General features: G+C 43.6%; 1 protein-coding gene and 1 long non-coding RNA gene across 3 annotated transcripts in view; one reads left to right on the top strand and one right to left on the bottom strand.

Moving 5' to 3' along the window:
• The window catches only part of LOC109743284 (achilleol B synthase), a 28,321-nt gene extending 22,140 nt beyond the window's left edge, over window positions 1-6,181 (top strand). For both annotated transcript variants that reach the window (XM_020302361.4, XM_020302362.4), the window contains exons 12-18: window positions 3,814-3,870; window positions 4,176-4,222; window positions 4,324-4,467; window positions 4,550-4,727; window positions 5,410-5,484; window positions 5,587-5,670; window positions 5,896-6,181. In XM_020302361.4, coding sequence (XP_020157950.1) covers window positions 3,814-3,870; window positions 4,176-4,222; window positions 4,324-4,467; window positions 4,550-4,727; window positions 5,410-5,484; window positions 5,587-5,670; window positions 5,896-6,009 — 699 coding nt within the window. In that variant the 3' untranslated portion in view covers window positions 6,010-6,181. The remainder of the gene's footprint in view (window positions 1-3,813; window positions 3,871-4,175; window positions 4,223-4,323; window positions 4,468-4,549; window positions 4,728-5,409; window positions 5,485-5,586; window positions 5,671-5,895) is intronic.
• A 575-nt stretch (window positions 6,182-6,756) lies between these two features.
• On the bottom strand, window positions 6,757-8,953 carry LOC109743291 (uncharacterized). The gene is made up of 5 exons (XR_002228043.4): window positions 8,736-8,953; window positions 8,317-8,527; window positions 7,558-7,666; window positions 6,999-7,075; window positions 6,757-6,875 (listed from the first exon to the last, which is right to left on the bottom strand). It is a non-coding gene; the product is annotated as an uncharacterized lncRNA (long non-coding RNA).
• Between the last annotated feature and the right edge of the window lie 9,362 nt (window positions 8,954-18,315).

Raw genomic sequence — 18,315 nt, 5'->3', positions numbered from 1 at the left:
TCGTGATGCTCTTGCTCCTCTTGAACTTGCACAACTCAACCTTGACGATGATCACCACTTGATGCCATCCTCTCATGGGATATATGAAATCTTCCTTTTGATGCAAGCCCATGGAAAAATACCTAACCCCACATAGAAACACCAGACACATAGATCATGGGTTAGTACACAGTGTAATGGACAATTGCTTACCATACCACGAAACCACTTGATCACACTTGGTACAGCATCTACGCTTAGTGTTGATCAACTTGAATCCACTCTTGGCACTTAGTATTGATCAACCTTGTATCTTTTCTTCTCTCTTCATTAAGATATTGTCTTCAAGGTAAACATGAATGTCCACCTAGTCATCTTCTTCAAGACATGCTTGCAGTAGGCTCAACTCTCACATGACCAACTCCTTGAATAACACCTTGTTCATCAAGTGATCTTCTACATTCAACCTTGAAGCCAACAAATGGTCTTCAAGCATTGCCTATGGACAAACCCTTCAAGTATAACTCAAAGCAACCATTAGTCCATAGGGATTGTCATTAATTACCAAAACCAAACATGGGGGCACCATGCTCTTTCACCTACGCTTTGCATTTGAGGCTGGGTGTTAAGGGGCATTACTAGTGTTAGACTATTAGTATTGCTTTGCATTTGAGGTCAGGTGTTAAGGGGCATTACTAGTGTTAGACTATTAGTATTGCTTTGCATTTGAGGCCGGGTGTTAAGGGGCATTACTAGTGTTAGACTGTTAGTATTGCTCATGATCTCTGTATGTATTTGTATTGGTCTATATTTTCTTACTTGTACTCCAAGTCCCTTCTACTATATATTTGCCCATTGGGCCATGCAATACAAATAAGTTGCTCCTCTAACACAAACAATACAACTAGCTTTTTAGAAACCGGGAAGAAGAGCTAATTTTTATTGATAGAAGAAGAGGCAGAGTGCAAGAAAAACAAAGTAATATGGATCGGAGAGAGTAGCGGAAGTGGGTCTAAAGGTGTTTGGGACCTTGTGGTCAATACCGTGCTCTTCAGTTGCTCGTTCCATTACCTCTTGTTGTGTGCTTGTACTGTAAATATATTTGACACGCTTTAATCCTAATTAATTTATGAAGTCGGTGATACAATATTACATTTTTTAATACTAGCAAACATTGATAAAAATATACAGCTAATAGTCCAAAATGCTTATCTTGTAATATGAGGCAAATTCTTGTAGAGTTTTTTCTTCTTCAAAGCATCACTATAGTATGATTCTATCATGGTTATCAAGGTATATCTGCTTGACATCGTTGCCGCTCTTTGGTGTCGAGTCCGGGTGTTGGGCTCATGGCTGTGACATCCTTGCTTAATAGGAATGATAGACTACTCATATCAACACAACAAGGTGCACCTTCTTTTTTGGTAGCCCATCCGAAAGGAACCTCAAAGTTAAGCATGTTTGTCTTGGAGCTATTTGATGCGTACATGGGGCGCATGTGGATGCTGGCGGTGGCACGCACGGGGCCCTCAGTTCCTTTGAGGGGGGGGGGGGAGGTATATGTGACATCCCAGCTTAATACGAATGATAGACTACTCATATCAACAAGGTGCACCTTCTTTTTCAGAAGCCCATCCAAAAGGAACCTCAAAGTTTATCCCGGGTGGGCACGAGTGAGGACAAAGTGCGCAGAAAAGACTAGTGTTGGCCTGTGGAACCAGTCAAGATCTAAGGTGCACCGGCTAAGAACCGGTGGGTTTGGCTAGGGCGTTATAGTTGCTGTGTCATAAACTCGCTCTCAATGCACCTAATGGTCATTGGTCAATAGCAAAAGATGGGCTTGGCCTGCTTATCTGATGCCGCTAGGGATTTCCCTCTAGGATGCTTAGACAACCCATATCCAAGAGCCTTCCTGGGGACTCCTATGTGACGCATTAAGCGTCAAAAAGGGTCGCCCCTTCGTACAGGGCGCACCCTGACAGGGCCAGCCTATGCAGCAAGGCTGCCTACATGAACATTTTTTCCAGGAAAAATCAAAAACCGTTCGAAAAGAAAAACCAAAAAAGGTAAAAAGAAAACGGAAATGGTAACTGGCGAACGTCAGCTGGGAGGCGGATGGCAAGTGAACGTTTTTTTTGTGGCAACTTTACCTGGTAGGCGATCACAAATCCTGCCTTTTTTTTGCTGCAATTTTTTTTCTTCCCAGAGAGTCATTGAGCACCGCTTAAGAAGAATGACAAGCGTGACCAAAAATCAGTTTGGTTTCATGCCTTGGAGGTCGACCATGGAAGCCATTTTCTTGGCACGACAACTTATGGAGAGATACATGGAGCAAAAGGACCTGCATATGGTGTTCATTGACTTGGAGAAGGTCTACGATAAGATACCGCGGAATGCCATGTGGTGGGCCTTGGAGAAACACGAAGTCCCAGCAAAGTACATTACCCTCATCAACGACATGTACGATAATGTTGTGACAAGTGTTCGTACAAGTGATGGCGACACTGATGCCTTTCCAGTTAAAAGAGGACTGCACCAGGGGTCAGCTTTAAGCCCTTATCTTTTTGCTTTAGTGATGGATGAGGTCACAAGGGATATACAAGGAGATATCCCATGGGTTATGCTCTTTGCGGATGATGTGGTGCTAGTTGATGAGAGTCGGACGGGGGTAGGACCGGGTCCGGAATAATGATATACGAGATAGAGTTGGGGTAGCACTGATTGAAGAGAAGCTTGTCCAACATCGTCTGAGATGGTTTGGGCATATTCAGCGCAGGCCTCCAGAAGCTCTAGTACATAGCGGACGGCTAAAGCGTCCTGATAGTGTCAAGAGAGGTCGTGGTAGGCCAAACTTGACATGGGAGGAGTATGTAAACAAAGATCTGAAGGACCGGAGTATCGCCAAAGAACTAGACATGGACAGGGGTGCGTGGAAGCTTGCTATTCATGTGCCAGAACCATTAGTTGGTTGCGAGATCTTATGGGTTTCACCTCTAGCCTACCCCAACTTGTTTGGGACTAAAGGCTTTCTTCTTGTTGTTGCCAGAAATTGCCAACCCCATATAATTGAACTTGCGAACTAAAACGTTCACAAATGCCACCCCCTCTCAGCGAATGTTCGCTGGCTATTGGGGACAATAGAAAAACAGAAAAAGCGGCCAGGAACCTTCTAGAAAGTTCCCAAAATCAGGTCCTGAGAATGTTCTCTATCTGCTAAAATGGGCCAGCCCATCTCGTTCGCTGGGTCGCTCGCGTCTGTGCAGAGGAGTGGCAATTTGTCGCAGTGTGCGGCAAATAGGGTTTACCGCTGTCCCATGCAAGTGCCTCCTGTGCCTTCCTTCCTGTGTGTCTGAGGTCACCCAGGGCCCCTACCAGTGCCACATCAGCCACCAGCTAATTGTTTTGTTCATTCTGGTAAGTACTCCCTCCGTAAAGAAATATAAGAGCGTTTACAGGGGCATTATATGCTAGGCTTGGTTGGGCTGTGACTTTTATCAATTTCCTCCTCTCCTGGATTTTTGTGCATCCAGCACTCTGGTTTGTATTATGAATCATTTGTGACAGATGCAGAGATCGTCAACTGCATAAAATACAATCATATGAATCATAATCAGTCCTTTATAAATTATTATTATCTACTGAAACTGTTTTTTTCTTTCTGCTTATGTATGTTTTATAAGTTTCTCTGCTGTCTTACATCACCATCTTCTTATTCTACTGAAATAGTTGTACTTCTGTTTTGCAATTCTTATCTATGGTTTATCCGATCTGTCAGAATGATTAAGTTTTACTTCACATCAGTCATCGCTGATCATACTTTTTTCTCCTTTGAAGAATAAAGATGGCACATTTTCTACATATGAGTGTAAGAGAACTACATCTCTATTAGAGGTGAGTATTTCATGGTTTTACTTCTATCGTATGGAAAACCAAGTACTCCAATTATTTGGGGACTCTACATGTGATCAGGTTTAAGAAACCATGTGTACACAAAATAATCTTGCAATCAAGCCAAACAATTTCAGATTGCAAATTCGCAATGTGCAGGCTTCATTTTGTTTGACATTTGATTTCTCCGCTCATCGGTTATTCCTCCTGTGTATCATATATCTATTGAGAATGTTCAAATAATATTGTTGTTTTAACATGTTTTGCGTGACTATACATACACTAACCTGGATTGTTTTTGGCAATAGGTTCTCAACCCTTCTGAAAGTTTTCTGAACATTATTGTCGATTATCCGTAAGGATGAAAATATCTTCTTTCTTGCAGAAAATATCATTGCTTCTGTTTTTCTTTCATATACTTGAAGTGCTAATTCACGTCCTTCAACTAATTGATAGATCTGTCGAATGTACATCATCCGTGCTTCAGGCCCTAATTATGTTCAAAGAGCTTTACCCAGGGTACCGCAAAGAAGAGATAGGAAAATGTGTCAAAAATGCTTCCAAGTTTATTGAGGATAAACAACGAAAGGATGGCTCATGGTATCTAAAACTGTCTTTTGGTGTTAATTATTTGACCTTCTAAAATTTGCAGTCAATGACTGGATTATTTACCATCTAACAGGTTTGGCACTTGGGGTATATGTTTCACTTATGGAACGTTCTTTGGTGTAAAAGGATTAATTGCTTCTGGAAGAACTTACGAAAATAGTTCTTCCATAAGGAAAGCATGCATCTTTCTGTTGTCAAAGCAATTAAGTACAGGTGGATGGGGAGAATCTTATCTTTCTAGTGAAACTGAGGTAATTCTTGTGTCTTTTTGTATTAAACGCAGGCTCTATTCAGGGTTTGGTAAGGTCATGCAGGGGAACTTTCTAAGGATTCTAATTCTCCAAAATTCCTATGAAAATCCTTGGAAACAAAGGAGCCCTAAAATCAGATTAGCTAGGGGGTCACCTAGGGCTCAACTGCCTGCCTCTTTTTGAACCCAACTTAGCTGTTTTGTCATGGTTTATGTGCATATTTTTATTTACTCGTAGGTACTAGTTGTATATGGCTATATGCCTAACTCAGCACCCCAAAACTCCTATGCTCTCAGAGGAATTCCAGTTTGCACACATAATATTCTTACTGATTATTAGTCTATAATCAATTAACAATGCTGTGTTCACATGAACAGAGAAATTAGTCACGTCAGTTGATGTAATGGCAGAAGGATAGGGAAATGGTGGCAAAAAATATTTACATTCTAATTTCGTTGTCGATATTGGGCTTAACTTACCAGCCTGATTGTTTCACTGTAAAGCCCTCATTTTATAAGATACCAACTTGAGTTCTTAGATTCTACTGTTAATCGCACAATGCTTATCCGATTAGCATAGCTATAACTCACAATTGTTAAATGCTATTCCTTTTGACCCATCGATATATTGTCCCACTAAGTCAAATTTAGTGAAAGCAAGTCTGGTTTCTGCTATTTGACAGGCTTATGTGGAGGCCACTAGTCCTCATGCTGTGAACACTGCTTGGGCAATGTTGGCTTTAATTTATGCTGGGCAGGTATGTTTGTTCCTCATTAATTTGAATTGACTCTAAGCAGCTAATATATCATTTTAAACTGTTCTAATTTCCATGTGTTATCATCATGGTCATTCTATTCAGGTTGAACGAGATCCTACGCCACTATATCATGCTGCAAAAGAGTTGATCAATATGCAACTAGAGACGGGAGAGTTTCCCCAGCAAGTAAGTATTACAAAATTTAGGCCTATAGAAGTATTAAATTATCAATAGTTTATACATAGTTCCCGTGTAGTATAATATTTCTTAATCAATGACCCTACCATGATCCTGTCAAATCCTCTGATAACATTGTCAGCACTTGGACCTGTTATACTAATATACATATATTTCAGTATCATGCCGTGGTTACTGCCCTGAAGCAATCTGAACTTTCACCTTTGATGACAGGAACACGTTGGATGCTTCAACTGCTCCATATACTTTAATTACGGCAATTATCGCAACTTGTACCCCATTTGGGCTCTTGGAGAGTTTCGTCGTCGACTGCTTGCAAAGAACTGAAACTGATGACGATGATATGTCACTTCACTGCTGTTAGGTTTAGGTGTGGTCGTGCTTGTAACGAAAGGGAGGACCTTAGCCAAACTATATATATATGTGTGTAACACATACTGCAATAACACTTGCAACCAAAGTGAGTAATGCAAACATAATAGCGCCAATATGGTTTGTACATCTATGTTTTGGACTGCAATGGCATGTCAATTACTTTGCTCCGTGTGGTATCAAGATGTTAATCACGGCCCAAACTAGCGCCTTCAGGGGTCAGGGGCTCAGGGCTCACTGGCCAGAATAAAAATTAAAAGTAAAATATAAGAGCGATGGAGGGGAGGTGTATCTGACGTTGCCCAAAATTTGTTTCACAAATATATTGGCTAGCTCCTACTAGAAAATTTATTTATTCTTGTGCTCAGTACCGGTCTATGGTTCAGTTACTTGCACTCTCTATTCCAAAATAAGTGAAGTTCTATGTTTGTCCTCAAGTTTAACCAAGTCTATATAAAAATATATCAACATCTACAACACCAAATTTGCTTCATTAGATTCATGATGAAATATATTTTCATACCAAATTTGCATATAGCATATTTTCTATAGGAATCATGGATTCTTTCCAATAACAAGCAAGAGATTGGTCGACTCCTATGACTGAATCCTCAGTTATCTCTATGCATCCAACGTCCAGTCTTTAATCGCTGAAATTTCTTTGCCTCTTTGAGCTTCCTCCCATCGGTGTGGTAGGTTGTTCATGCCCATCTTCGAGATCCTCGACTGTTGTTGACGTCTGGATCACTCCAATTCAAAACACTCAATCCAACATCGCCTTGCAAAAGATCGAAAAATTGTAGAGTTTCTATCAAAATAATCTGCATTGGATTGCAACAACTAAAACAATCAATGGTAGTAGCAATAACAGAAGTTTGCATGAGTTGTTAAGCAAGAAACATGTATTTCTCATGTATATCTTTGAAAAATAAATTTGCACATACATTTCTGTGTGACTCATCAAATCTCAACTTTGATCAGTGCTCACATGTGATCGTATCTATATCTTCCCTGCATCTCTCTGCACACAATACATATGCGACAAAATAAGGAAAGTGAACTCCAGGCGATAGAAAAGAATTTACTTACTCAAACTCCAATCAAACCATGGTAGAGCTACATGTCTCTGGAAGAGCAAATAACGGTATATACATCTCAGAGGACTCTGAGAAAATGGTTAATCTTAGTTTTCCAATTGGACATGTATACAGATTTGTTCAGATAAACTGGAAAAAGATTTATTCAGAATCTCGTATTTTTTTATCTGACATTTTAATTTGCAGACATGTCACACAGAGAATATTTGGAAAAACAGGGAACTAAATAGATGTTAGGTATAAGGTCAATTTGTGTATAAGCAGTTCGCAGCAAACCACCACTTCATTGATGGTTTGGGTTCAAATTATGAACAGTTGTGGACAACAATTGATCAAACTAAAAGAGCAATTTTTCAAAAAACCATTGAGTGCAGAATTGGATGAAAACCTCGAAAGATTTAGGTACCTTTAGTCCACCTTATGGTTTTGGAAGTATTTTTGTAAATATATTACATAGTCATTTCCTCCATATATATCTCTTGATACCAGAAAATCTGGAGGGCACCAAGAATAGTCTGCATGATACAGAAAAATACAATGAAGAGAAGTGTACCATCCAGTAGAAGAAAGTGTCATATTTAATCCTCTGAACTCATATTTGCTGAATTAACTAATTATTGCAAGCCTCTTTGACTTAGCATAAACTGCTCATTTGTTTTGTTAAGATTCATCATAAATGAAACTATCTATTTTTGTAGAAATACATTGAATTCAGAGTGATTTTAGGCTTAAACTAAGAGCACTGGCAGTTAGCGATCTCCTCAAACTACAAAATGAGTTTGAGACTTTCAGTTATCAATAGCAATTTTTCTGAAACCTGCAAATATTACTGTTAGATGCTATGCTATTTACATCATGCATCCATCTATTGAGAAATTTAACTCAAACAAAACACATGCTCTCCTCAGATTATGTATGAGAATTTCAACCATGAGAATGCGAATTAAACATCCTAAAAGTCCGCTAAATATGACAAAAATGTTGACCTCCTGAACTGTTAGGAGTACAACCCAATATATCAATTTAGTTTACCAACTGTATAGATAACAACATCCACGTTCATGACTCTGTATGGACTACATATATCGCGACATGAAAAGTGACTGCATATATCACCCCAATCTCAGTATGCAGCAATTAAGTAAAGCTAGTTGCAAACATATACCGGCGTCATGGGCTGAGCAATCAACTTTAGCAGTATGAGGTTACTACTGTCCTGTTCAACCACGTTGTAATCATGCAGAAATGTATGCCGCTTCAAAGCAGAAACAATGAGCTTTTCCCTTCATAGTAGTTTTCAGCCCCATCAGAGAAATAAACTGAACGAAAGAAGAGAATGCTCACTGACTTCTTCCTTTGTTCCTTCTCTCTCCTGCCTGCAAACACAAACATTAAACTCTCCAAATCTGTGCCAAGCAACGACATATCTCAGAGTTGTTCAATGAAAATGGATTCCATATGCGCAAGTGGCCAGGTATCCTGTTTTCCCCATCGATTAATATCTAAAATGCCCTAAATTTTGAATCCTAGGTATCACTTCTCACCAATAATGAGGGGGAAAGATCTAAAAAGCTTTCTTCAAACCTGCAGCAGCTCAAGCCGGCCGGACATCGCTGTGATGGTGCTGGTTTCGATGGCGATGTGGTCGCACTTGGGGAACACCCAGCCGTAGAGGCCAGGGGGATACGTTCCTGCCCACGTACATCTCGGCGAGGTCGTCGAAGTAATCCATGGGCTTGTCGTGGAGCCGGATGCGCCTGGAAGGGGGTGGCCACCAAGTATGGGGCAATAGCTTCTGTGCGACATCTTTTGTGGGAATTGGACGGAGTGCGACGTTGTTGACGAAAATGGTTTTGGGGCGACACTTTTGAGCGAGAAAATAGCCCAGACACGACATGGCCCTTAAGCTGAACTGATGCCCTCATTAGCTGTTATGGGCTGGACCCACAACTTATCCACGTAAGCGCGGGACCCACTACTTGTCCAGTAAGTGCGGGACCCACCTCTTCGCAGCTAGAAGCGACGACCGCCCATGCCCATCCGCCCGCCGCCGCCCATTGCTTCCCCTTTCCCCATTCTTCCTCTTCTCTAGCGAGCTAGTGCAGATGTCCACCTCCTTCGCCACGCACTCAAAATGGCGTCAGTATGGTCCAGTGCCGCTCACAAGGTGCCCTGACTGCCCACGCCCAGAGCCTCTAAAACGGTGGGTCAGTAGGACTGATGAGAATGGAAATCTTCGGCGGGAATTTGTGAAGTGCTTGAGCAAAACAATGGCGGGAAGGGATGGCAAGGTTAGATCTCAGTTTTTAGCCCGTTCTTTCATTGCCGTTTGCTCTGATTTCTTCATATTTTGTTTTCCCCCCTCGAATTTGGAATTTAGGGTTCATGTTGTTGTTTTCAGATCCTGAAGAAATGCACACATTTCGAGTGGATGGATGATTATGTTGAGAGGATTCAGTTCGAGGGCTACATTGATTCGAGCGGGGCCGCAACCTGGGAGCTCAATTTGGGGGGTGGGGTGCCGCAGATGGAGAATTTGGGGTCGAGCTCGGACAGAGGGGCGGGCGGAGTCGTGCCGATGGCGAGGTATGCGCGCAATGCTGAATTGCACTTGGAGTCTGAACTAACCGAGGAACTAAGAAGATCAAGAAAAATCAAATGGAGATGATCGATTTGTAGAAGCAAGCAAATATCATGGCAGGGGGTTCTATTGTTGTGTCATTGCTCTATTTTTGTTTTACTTGTTGTTCATCCGTCATTAGAGGGGGCATTTAGGTCTGCCAGGGCAGAGGATGCGATCTGTGCACCATGCCAAGTTCATGTAACTGAATGAAAGCGGAAATATTCAGTGTTCATGCTCTGTTCTTGTTCTTCAGTTAACAGAGTGCACATCCCCCAAATTCAGTTTCTAGTAAAAAAATCTTGCTGCCGAATAGATGTTGGGCTGTGAAAAAAATAACGAGGCCCAAATAGAGACAAGCCCACCCGCGTAGGGGCATCAGCCCAGTTTTATAGCATAGAGGCACCCATGTTTAGAAAAAAATGTTCGACTAAAAACTCAAAATAAAATGTTGCTTCGGCAAATAAACCTTTAACAAACATATACTTCTTTACTTGTTTTTTCTTTAGCCAGATTTTTCTTTACATATTTGTTGCTTGTCCACGGTTGCACAAAATATTGGCCAGAGGTAAAATTCAAACCAATATTTTTAGGAGCATAGAAATATTTCTTTTGTGCATTTGAGTTAATCCAATAATTGTTTGCATGAACTAAATTAGTTGCATGTCCATGGTTGCACAAAAATTTGCACCGTACACCTACTAGCTAGGGTGACCCTATTTGCATGAACTAAATTAGTTGCATGTCCATGGTTGCACAAAAATTTGCACCGTACACCTACTAGCCAGGGCCTAGATACATGCATGCACACATGCAGCACACCAAGATATGAAAAAAAATTGCAAAAAAATTTGGGTACCCATACACTTGCATGTCTGTAGTGGAATCTACCTTTTATTAGTAAGACATAGATCAACTATATAGAACATGGGTACCCATAGAATATCAAGCACGATATATATCAACTAACCAATATCAACTAGATAGAAAAAAAACAGATAGAACATAGTAGCATAAGTACCATTACAACATAGATAGTTCATAGTTCAACCCAACACGACAATAATAAAACACCACCGGCTTGCTTGCTTGCTCCAAGGCCAACTCCTCCATGGCCAACTCCTCTTCTCCATGGCCAACTCCTTCAATCGTCGTCGCCGGTGGGGTACGGGAGGGTGTGCATGCGCTCATCGGCAGGGAAGGCGCTGTCGAAGTCGGTGAAGATGTTGTACATGGTGAATGCGATGAACTCGCATCCACACCAAAAAACGCGGCTGAGGAGGTAGTAGGCGTCGAAGGGGTTGGTGAACCTCACAATGAGCCCGATAGGATGGCCATTGCTACTGACCTCTTCGACACGGAACATGGCCGGAGAGCCCCTCGGGGGGTGGCGGTAGCCGGTGGAGAGGAAGAACTCGGTCAGCCCCCTTGCCCCCTCCACCTCGAGATCGCCCACACCCGTAGGGTGTTCTCCACCCGGACTCCGGCAGGGTAGAGCCTCTCGGTGAAGGGGGGCGGCACACGGTAGGTAGCCCCGGTGAACTGCATCTTGCTTGCTAGCTTCGAGTGGATCTTGGGACGGCTTGTGGGGAAGATGGGAGATGAAGGAGAGTGAGAGGAAGATGTAGGCTTGGGTGTGCTTAAATAGCCGAGGTACACCGTTTTAACATTTTGTTTTCCTCTCCCTCGTAATGGCATGGGAAACGAGCAATGTGGCATCGAGTCACCCGAGCCAACCCGTGTGTACACGCGCATGCATTGTGGTAGTAATGCCAACGACCCGCGTAGCACTCTAGCAATTAAAAACGCGTCGAGAGATGAGCTCGATGCCATGCATGCAGCGGCTAGTGATGGTCGGGCATCTAGACCCATCTAGAATGAGTAAATAGCCATATTGCAACGAGGGTGTCGGCGGGCGTGCTCGATGCCATGCATGCAACGTCGAACGCTGCAAGGGCGGCCACGGTAGGGCTGAGCGCGTGCATGCTTTTCAGGCCTAATGCAGCGTCGTGTCCATCGGTCCAATGGGTGGGCCGCTTTAATTAAGCCCAACAACACATGGCAGGCCTGCTCAATCTTACAACGTGAAAAAGGGCTAAAACGACCAGCCAATGAAAGCGCAGCATGCGGATCTGTGACGTGGCTCCTGATCCAGACCGTTGCTTATGTTCACATCCATCCAATGGTCCAGAATGCTGCATGTTATAATATTCAGCATCTTTGAATCAGCCAATCAGAGTGCAGCCCACGGATCGCTGACGTAGCCCTAGTGCCTGATCCAAACCGTCCATTCACAGTGATCCAATGGCCCAGAGGAGTGCGGGGTTTCGATTGGGTTTTGATGGGGTTTTGAGGGGTTTTGAGAGGTTTTCAACGGTTAGGGTTGAGCATAACTAATTCAAAAAAAATCAAAAAAATATAAAACTTATGCCGGTCATCGTTCTATGTGACTAAGTATCTAGGAAAAATAAGAAACTTGTACTACGGATATTTTCATGAAAAAACCTTCACAAAAGATGGCTATCAAGAACAAGGTTGTAGGGTTTTGAAGAGAAGTGAGCTAGGGTTTAGTGTTAAACATGTCATACTTGATCGAAACGATCCAATATCAGGAAGGACTCTTATATACACACACTAGATGTCAAGTTTCCTTTTTGGGCTCATTTAGAGAAGGTCGAAAAAAATACTTGTTTACAAATGGGTCTGTTTTCCCTAGCTTTGGAGGGGTTTTGGAGGTCATGTGGAGCACATTTTTCATGTCCAGAGTTTCACATAATAAAAGTGCTCCGATTAATCAACTAACATGCATAATAGTCCAGAAATCATTGTAACACCAATACCACAGACCAAATAACTTCAAATTTGAATTTTGGCTCAAATTTGAATTTTGGCTCAAATTTGAATTTTGTCTCAAACTTGAATAGTATTACACAAATACACATCATATCAAAGTAAAAATACCATTACACAAATTCAGGCAAGGTTTTATTACTACAGCATAGTAGCAATGCACACGTTTCAACAAATTTTCACTTCTGCTTCTTCCTACCACTCGATTTCTTCTTCTTATTATTACCAATGCTTGTTTTTGGTTGTACAACACCCAGTTCACTCAAGCTCTTGATTTTCTTCACTGGACTGCCTGGAACACAAGCTTCATTTCGCACCACAACAGTTGCAGTATCATCGGACCCAATATCACCAATTGGCAACACAACTTCCAATATAGGTTTAGTTGGCACCACATCAGCTGGAATATCTTCAGTTGGCAACTCAACTTCCAACATAGGCTCGGCTTGCACAACATCAGCTGGAATATCTTCAGAGGTACCCATATCTTCAGTTGGCACCAGAACATCAAAATTTTGCTCATCTTGCAGCAGCACATCCAAGTCTTGCTCATTTTGCACCACACCATCCAAGTCTGGTTGAATGTGTATTGTTTCACCAAAACTTCTCTTTCTTCTAGAGCCATTGCCTCTTGCCTTTTTATTTGGCCAGCACTCTTCAACAACAAGGGGCTCACCTGCACGCTTCCTCCTAAAAAGATAAAGCATGTCAACTGGTTAGTAATTAAAAATTGCGACAAAATAGTAAACAATGCAAACATATGCCCACATACTTTGGCCTTTCAGGAGTGTAACAACATTTGGGAGATCCAACTCGGTGCCCAAGTTCCTGGCACAACTTGCATCTATTTTTGTTACCTTTTTGGGACCTTTTTGGCTTTGCATCCTTCTTTCCCTTGCCCTTTTTACTACTCCCACCTTTCTCAAACCATGCCTTGAATCTACTCTCTTTAGGCCTGCCAACCTTTCTTTTTGTTAGGGGAGGACATATGGAAAATTCAATTTCCACTTCAGGCCACTGAGACTGATCTGTAAGTGCTGGAATTGGAGTTGCATATGCAGCCTTGAATCTTGCTACTGAGTAATATTCGTGCAAATATGGGTGCATTTTTATCTTCGGTCGGGAGACCAAGAAAAGTATGGCATGATCACATGGTTTCCCAGTGTGCTGCCAGTCCAAACAAGTGCAATCATGCATTTTAGTGTTAACAATATGCCTTCTACCAGCTTTGGTATCTCTAACTTCAGCACCCCACACAGAAGATTTTTCAACAGATAAATGTGTAAGATTTCTGCTCCTGTTGACCACCTGTTGTACCACTGCAGGAAGCTTATCCCCTTGTAGACAATCACCAATCCTTCTTATCAATTCCCACAAGCACATGATCATGATCCTGATTTGGTCAACCATGTCATGCACAGGCAAATTTTTTAACTGCTTCACCTTGTTGTTAAAACTTTCTGCCAAGTTGTTGTTGATATGATCACACTTGATGGCAGTGTTAAATCCTGACCTATAGCATAATAGAGAATGGTAGGTGTTCACCCATGGACCAAACTCAGGGCATGCTGTCATTATCTTACCAAGATGATATGAATGTGTCTGTTTAGTGTAAGATCTTGCTGCTGGCCACATGCGACCAAATTCTTCCCCTCTGAATTTTTTGATCAAATTCATCCACATATGGCCGAAGCACTCACTCTGCTCACAATGGGGGAAACCATTCTTCACTGCGTTTTCTAGCCCTTTGCATGCATCTGTGTGGACTGCCAAAGGTGACACTGGCCCTATGCATCTTTTCAACTGCATCATGAACCATGTCCACGAGACCTCTGTCTCCGACTGAAATAAGCCAATAGCAACAGGGAGCATCCAGTTGTGTCCATCCAAAGCATTACAAGCTGCCCCACTTGCCAGTCAAAAATGATGAGTCTATGCTCAAATATGGACGACACCCTGCCTTGAAGCCATCAATGCAAGGCTTTAATGCCATAAAAAACTTAGAGAAAAGGACTCTTTCATCCTTTGTTACCTCAGTATCTATCTCCACAACACTACCAGGTGACCTCTTCTCCACCTCTGCTTTAAAATTATAAAGCATCCTAAAAGTATTTGCCCAGTCACCATATAATTGTCTCATTGCCCTTTGTTTTGCCTTCCACACCGTGTTATACTTCACCTTAATGGGGTATTCCTTTTCCAAGTCTACTTTAAGTTTCTTTGCAGTAGTGTTTGGTTTCTTGGCTAGAATAGGAGTGATCTTTTCTGCAATCCAAAGCTGTGATGTCATGGTTGATACTCTCTGTGAACTTGTAATACAAGTATGTTGGTGAGGGATTTGATTCACCCTAATGGTACTTCCATCAGGTTGGCGTCTGGCAGATATGTACCACTTGCAAGGCTTGACACTTTCATCAAAACCTCTACATCTTGCATAAAACTTCTTTATATCAGTCCACTTAGTCTTGGCATCAAACTCATGTTTGACTACATAAGTCTTTAAACACATTCTAAACTCATCCATGTTTGGGAACAACTTCCCCACTGCAATAACAGGGTTTTCCTTGTCATACACATTTACCAACTCATCATCATGTGCATCATCTACATCATCTGCAGCATCTTCCATCAGCTGTCCATCCACATCTTCAGTTCTATCTCTGTTAGCATCAGTATCAGTAGGCATACTAGATTCACCATCTTTCTCCTCCTTATCTTCATCAGCTACTAGAATGCCATAAATTTTGGCCATCTCAGTGTCATCCATTGGTGCAATGACTAAATCAGTTGGGTCATTTAATTCTACTGAATTCCAATCAACAGAAACAACCCTTCCAACACCATCAGAGCCCTCTTTTGCATCACCCCCTCAGGTAATACTGTCACTTCACCTGTACACATGGGCATTATCGCCTCTCTGAAGCCCAATCATCATCTACCATCTGTGAAGCTAACTTTGAGGGCACATATCCAACCTTAGAATCTGATTTCAGATCAACAAGCTCTGCATGAAACATAGTCTGTTTGGTTGTCCAGCCATCTTGTCGATCGATTTCATCAACCATGTCTTCACCATACTCAATTCTCACATACTCTCCTTTCCAATTATCAAACCGTAACAATGCTACCTCTTGCTCTGGACCCCAAAAAAGGCTCTCCCCAATTTTCTCCACCACATTCTTCACGGCCTTCTCTTCCATGCTCTGTAATTCTTGTGGATCAATCTCTGCAAAATCAATCTCCCACTTCACAATTGTATCTCTCTCTATGTCCCGCATGCTACCATCACCTAGCCTCGCCTTAGAAGGAAGGAATTCCACAGTGAATTCAAACGTCCGAGCAACATCCCCCTGTTTCGGGGCAGTGTGAGGTGAGCTAGCGGAAGCAGACGAGGCACAAATCGCATAGCTTGGAAAGGATGCACATTAAGGGATTATCTAGTCGATGTTGCTGTCTCTGGCGGCTCCATCGCGGTCAGCCCCCTTCCCACCCACCCAAATATGGATCAAATCGACCAAAAACACCAAAAATAGAGGGAAACAGAGGCGATGCGGTGAGATCTAGCTCAACACAGAGGGGAACGAGACAGGGTTCCAGATTCACTCACCACAGCCGCCGCCGTCGCCCAGAACGAAAGCTCCTCCGCACTGCTATCACCGAGAACAAAATCTGCGGCGCCGGCGCCGGCTCACCGCCGAGAACAAAGAGTAGGGGGTGGGAGGAGTACACGTTCAGACAGGCACGGGGACACGTTTCACCTGATGCACTGCCAAGTGGGGCCCGTAACTAGATGCACTGCCAAGTGGGACCCACATGTCTTAAACATAACCTCACTCCCGTTGACGACCAGTTTAATTGCCCGAGTGGGCCTTGGCTATTTGGGCCTCTGAAACGTAGTACTACAACTATTTTCGTCAACTACGTAGCACTCCTTCCATTGCACCTCAAAGATGTCGCACAGGAGCTATTGACCCGCCAAGTATGCATTACTGGAAGGTTGGAGGGGGCTGCGGGAGATGGCGTCGCTACTGGGAGACGGCGTCCAGGACATGTGGGCATCGACGGCCGGCCGGGCAGCGGGGAGAGGGAGGAAGGGGCTGATGTGAGACGGGAGATCGGTTGGAAGCGGCGGCGGCCGGGCAGGGAAATTGGAATCAGGGACTGGGAGAAAGAACTTGAGTCAACCCATGACCCAGCACCGACGTGATGACAACGATGGCTCCTCTAACCAAGAGTGAGGTCTGATTTAAACCTTGAGGTTGTAGAGTTTGTCGAGACTGAACCTTCACCTCCACATCCCTGAAGTCTGTACCCTGTCCTCTATAATTCCGGTCGTTTTTAACCTTATCGCTTTTTAGGAGTGGATTTGATGATGTGGCAGGGAAGACCGGGTTTGCTGGCTTTTTAAAAGAAAAACGAAGCGAGTACATGCATGCATGCATGGTGCGTGGTAGCTTACGACATTTACCGTCTCGGTCAATCCTTTTTTCCTTTCTTTTCGCGGTCGATCGCGTACACAGGCTAGGTAACTCAGCACAGAGACGCATGTACGCACCATGCAAGAACAAAAAGATACGCGTCTATGCATACCTGTGCACTCACGTACCTACGCGCACCCTAAAAGCCGCCCGGGTTACAACGGTTCCGCTGTTCGCAATGGCATGAGCACGCGTACGTGGGACAAACTGCACAAAGGCACGGCTATTTTTTAGCAGACACTAAAGATTAGAAGTGGCAATGGCTGGGGCTAAGCAGACGCAGTACACTGCTCATTTAGTGCAGGAGCGGCAGGATAAGCAAGAATCACCCTGTCGTCGTGTCCGTGCCCAAGGATGTCCTGCACCAGCTTATCAGCGTGCACGACTACTTCCGGAGCTTTGGCGCAGGCGGCAGAAATGGCTCCTCCCACGCTATACCGAGCTCTCATCGCCAAGGGACCATGACAGGCACGTCACACACATGGCCACCACGCGAGCCTAGTCAGGTACGCGCGCGGTAAGAAGTGGGGTATGCCCATGTCCGAGCGGCGAGCGAAACGAGGCCATGGCCCATGGCCGAGCGGGGCGAGCAAAGTGGCGGCTGCACTCTCCTCCTTCCTCACAGTCCATGACTGTGACATAGGCACCACTGTTGGAGTTGTGTTGAATATAGTGTACAAAGTAGATTACAGTTGGACTATGAGTTGTATTGTGTTTACATAGAATGTGAAGTCGTGTTCAAATAGGACATTTGTATCCTAGGCCTCTCATATATAGCAGGGTAGACATACGATGTAACATATGTCAACATAATAGCACAGCGCGCAAGAGGGAGCCGGCGGCGTGTGGCGGCGCCCGGGTGGCCGGTGTGCGGTATTGTGACGGTGTCACGGGGAGGAGCGCCCGTAGTCAGGCCCCGGGGATGTAGCCATATCGGTGAACCTCGTTAACAAATCTCGGTGTCGTGCTCGTGTGATTGCTTGGTCTTCGGATGATCAAGGATATGCTTCGGATTTATTCTAACAAGTGGTATCATGAACAAGGTTGCGAGGAGGCTGCGGTTCTGTTGATCTTGAGGAAGGAGCGGTCGGATCGAGTTGATCGGACAACAATTCGACGGTGTGGCGAATATATCTGCTGGAGATAGCGATCGGAAGCAGGCGATGGCGTCAGGCGCGTATCTCGGGAGTATTGCAGATCGGGTCGGTACCAGATC

The sequence above is a fragment of the Aegilops tauschii genome, chromosome 7, assembly GCF_002575655.3.
Source record: "Aegilops tauschii subsp. strangulata cultivar AL8/78 chromosome 7, Aet v6.0, whole genome shotgun sequence".
Taxonomy (NCBI): Eukaryota; Viridiplantae; Streptophyta; class Magnoliopsida; order Poales; family Poaceae; genus Aegilops; species Aegilops tauschii.
Note: the sequence above shows the minus strand (reverse complement) of the source record. Positions and strands in the feature narration are given on the sequence as shown.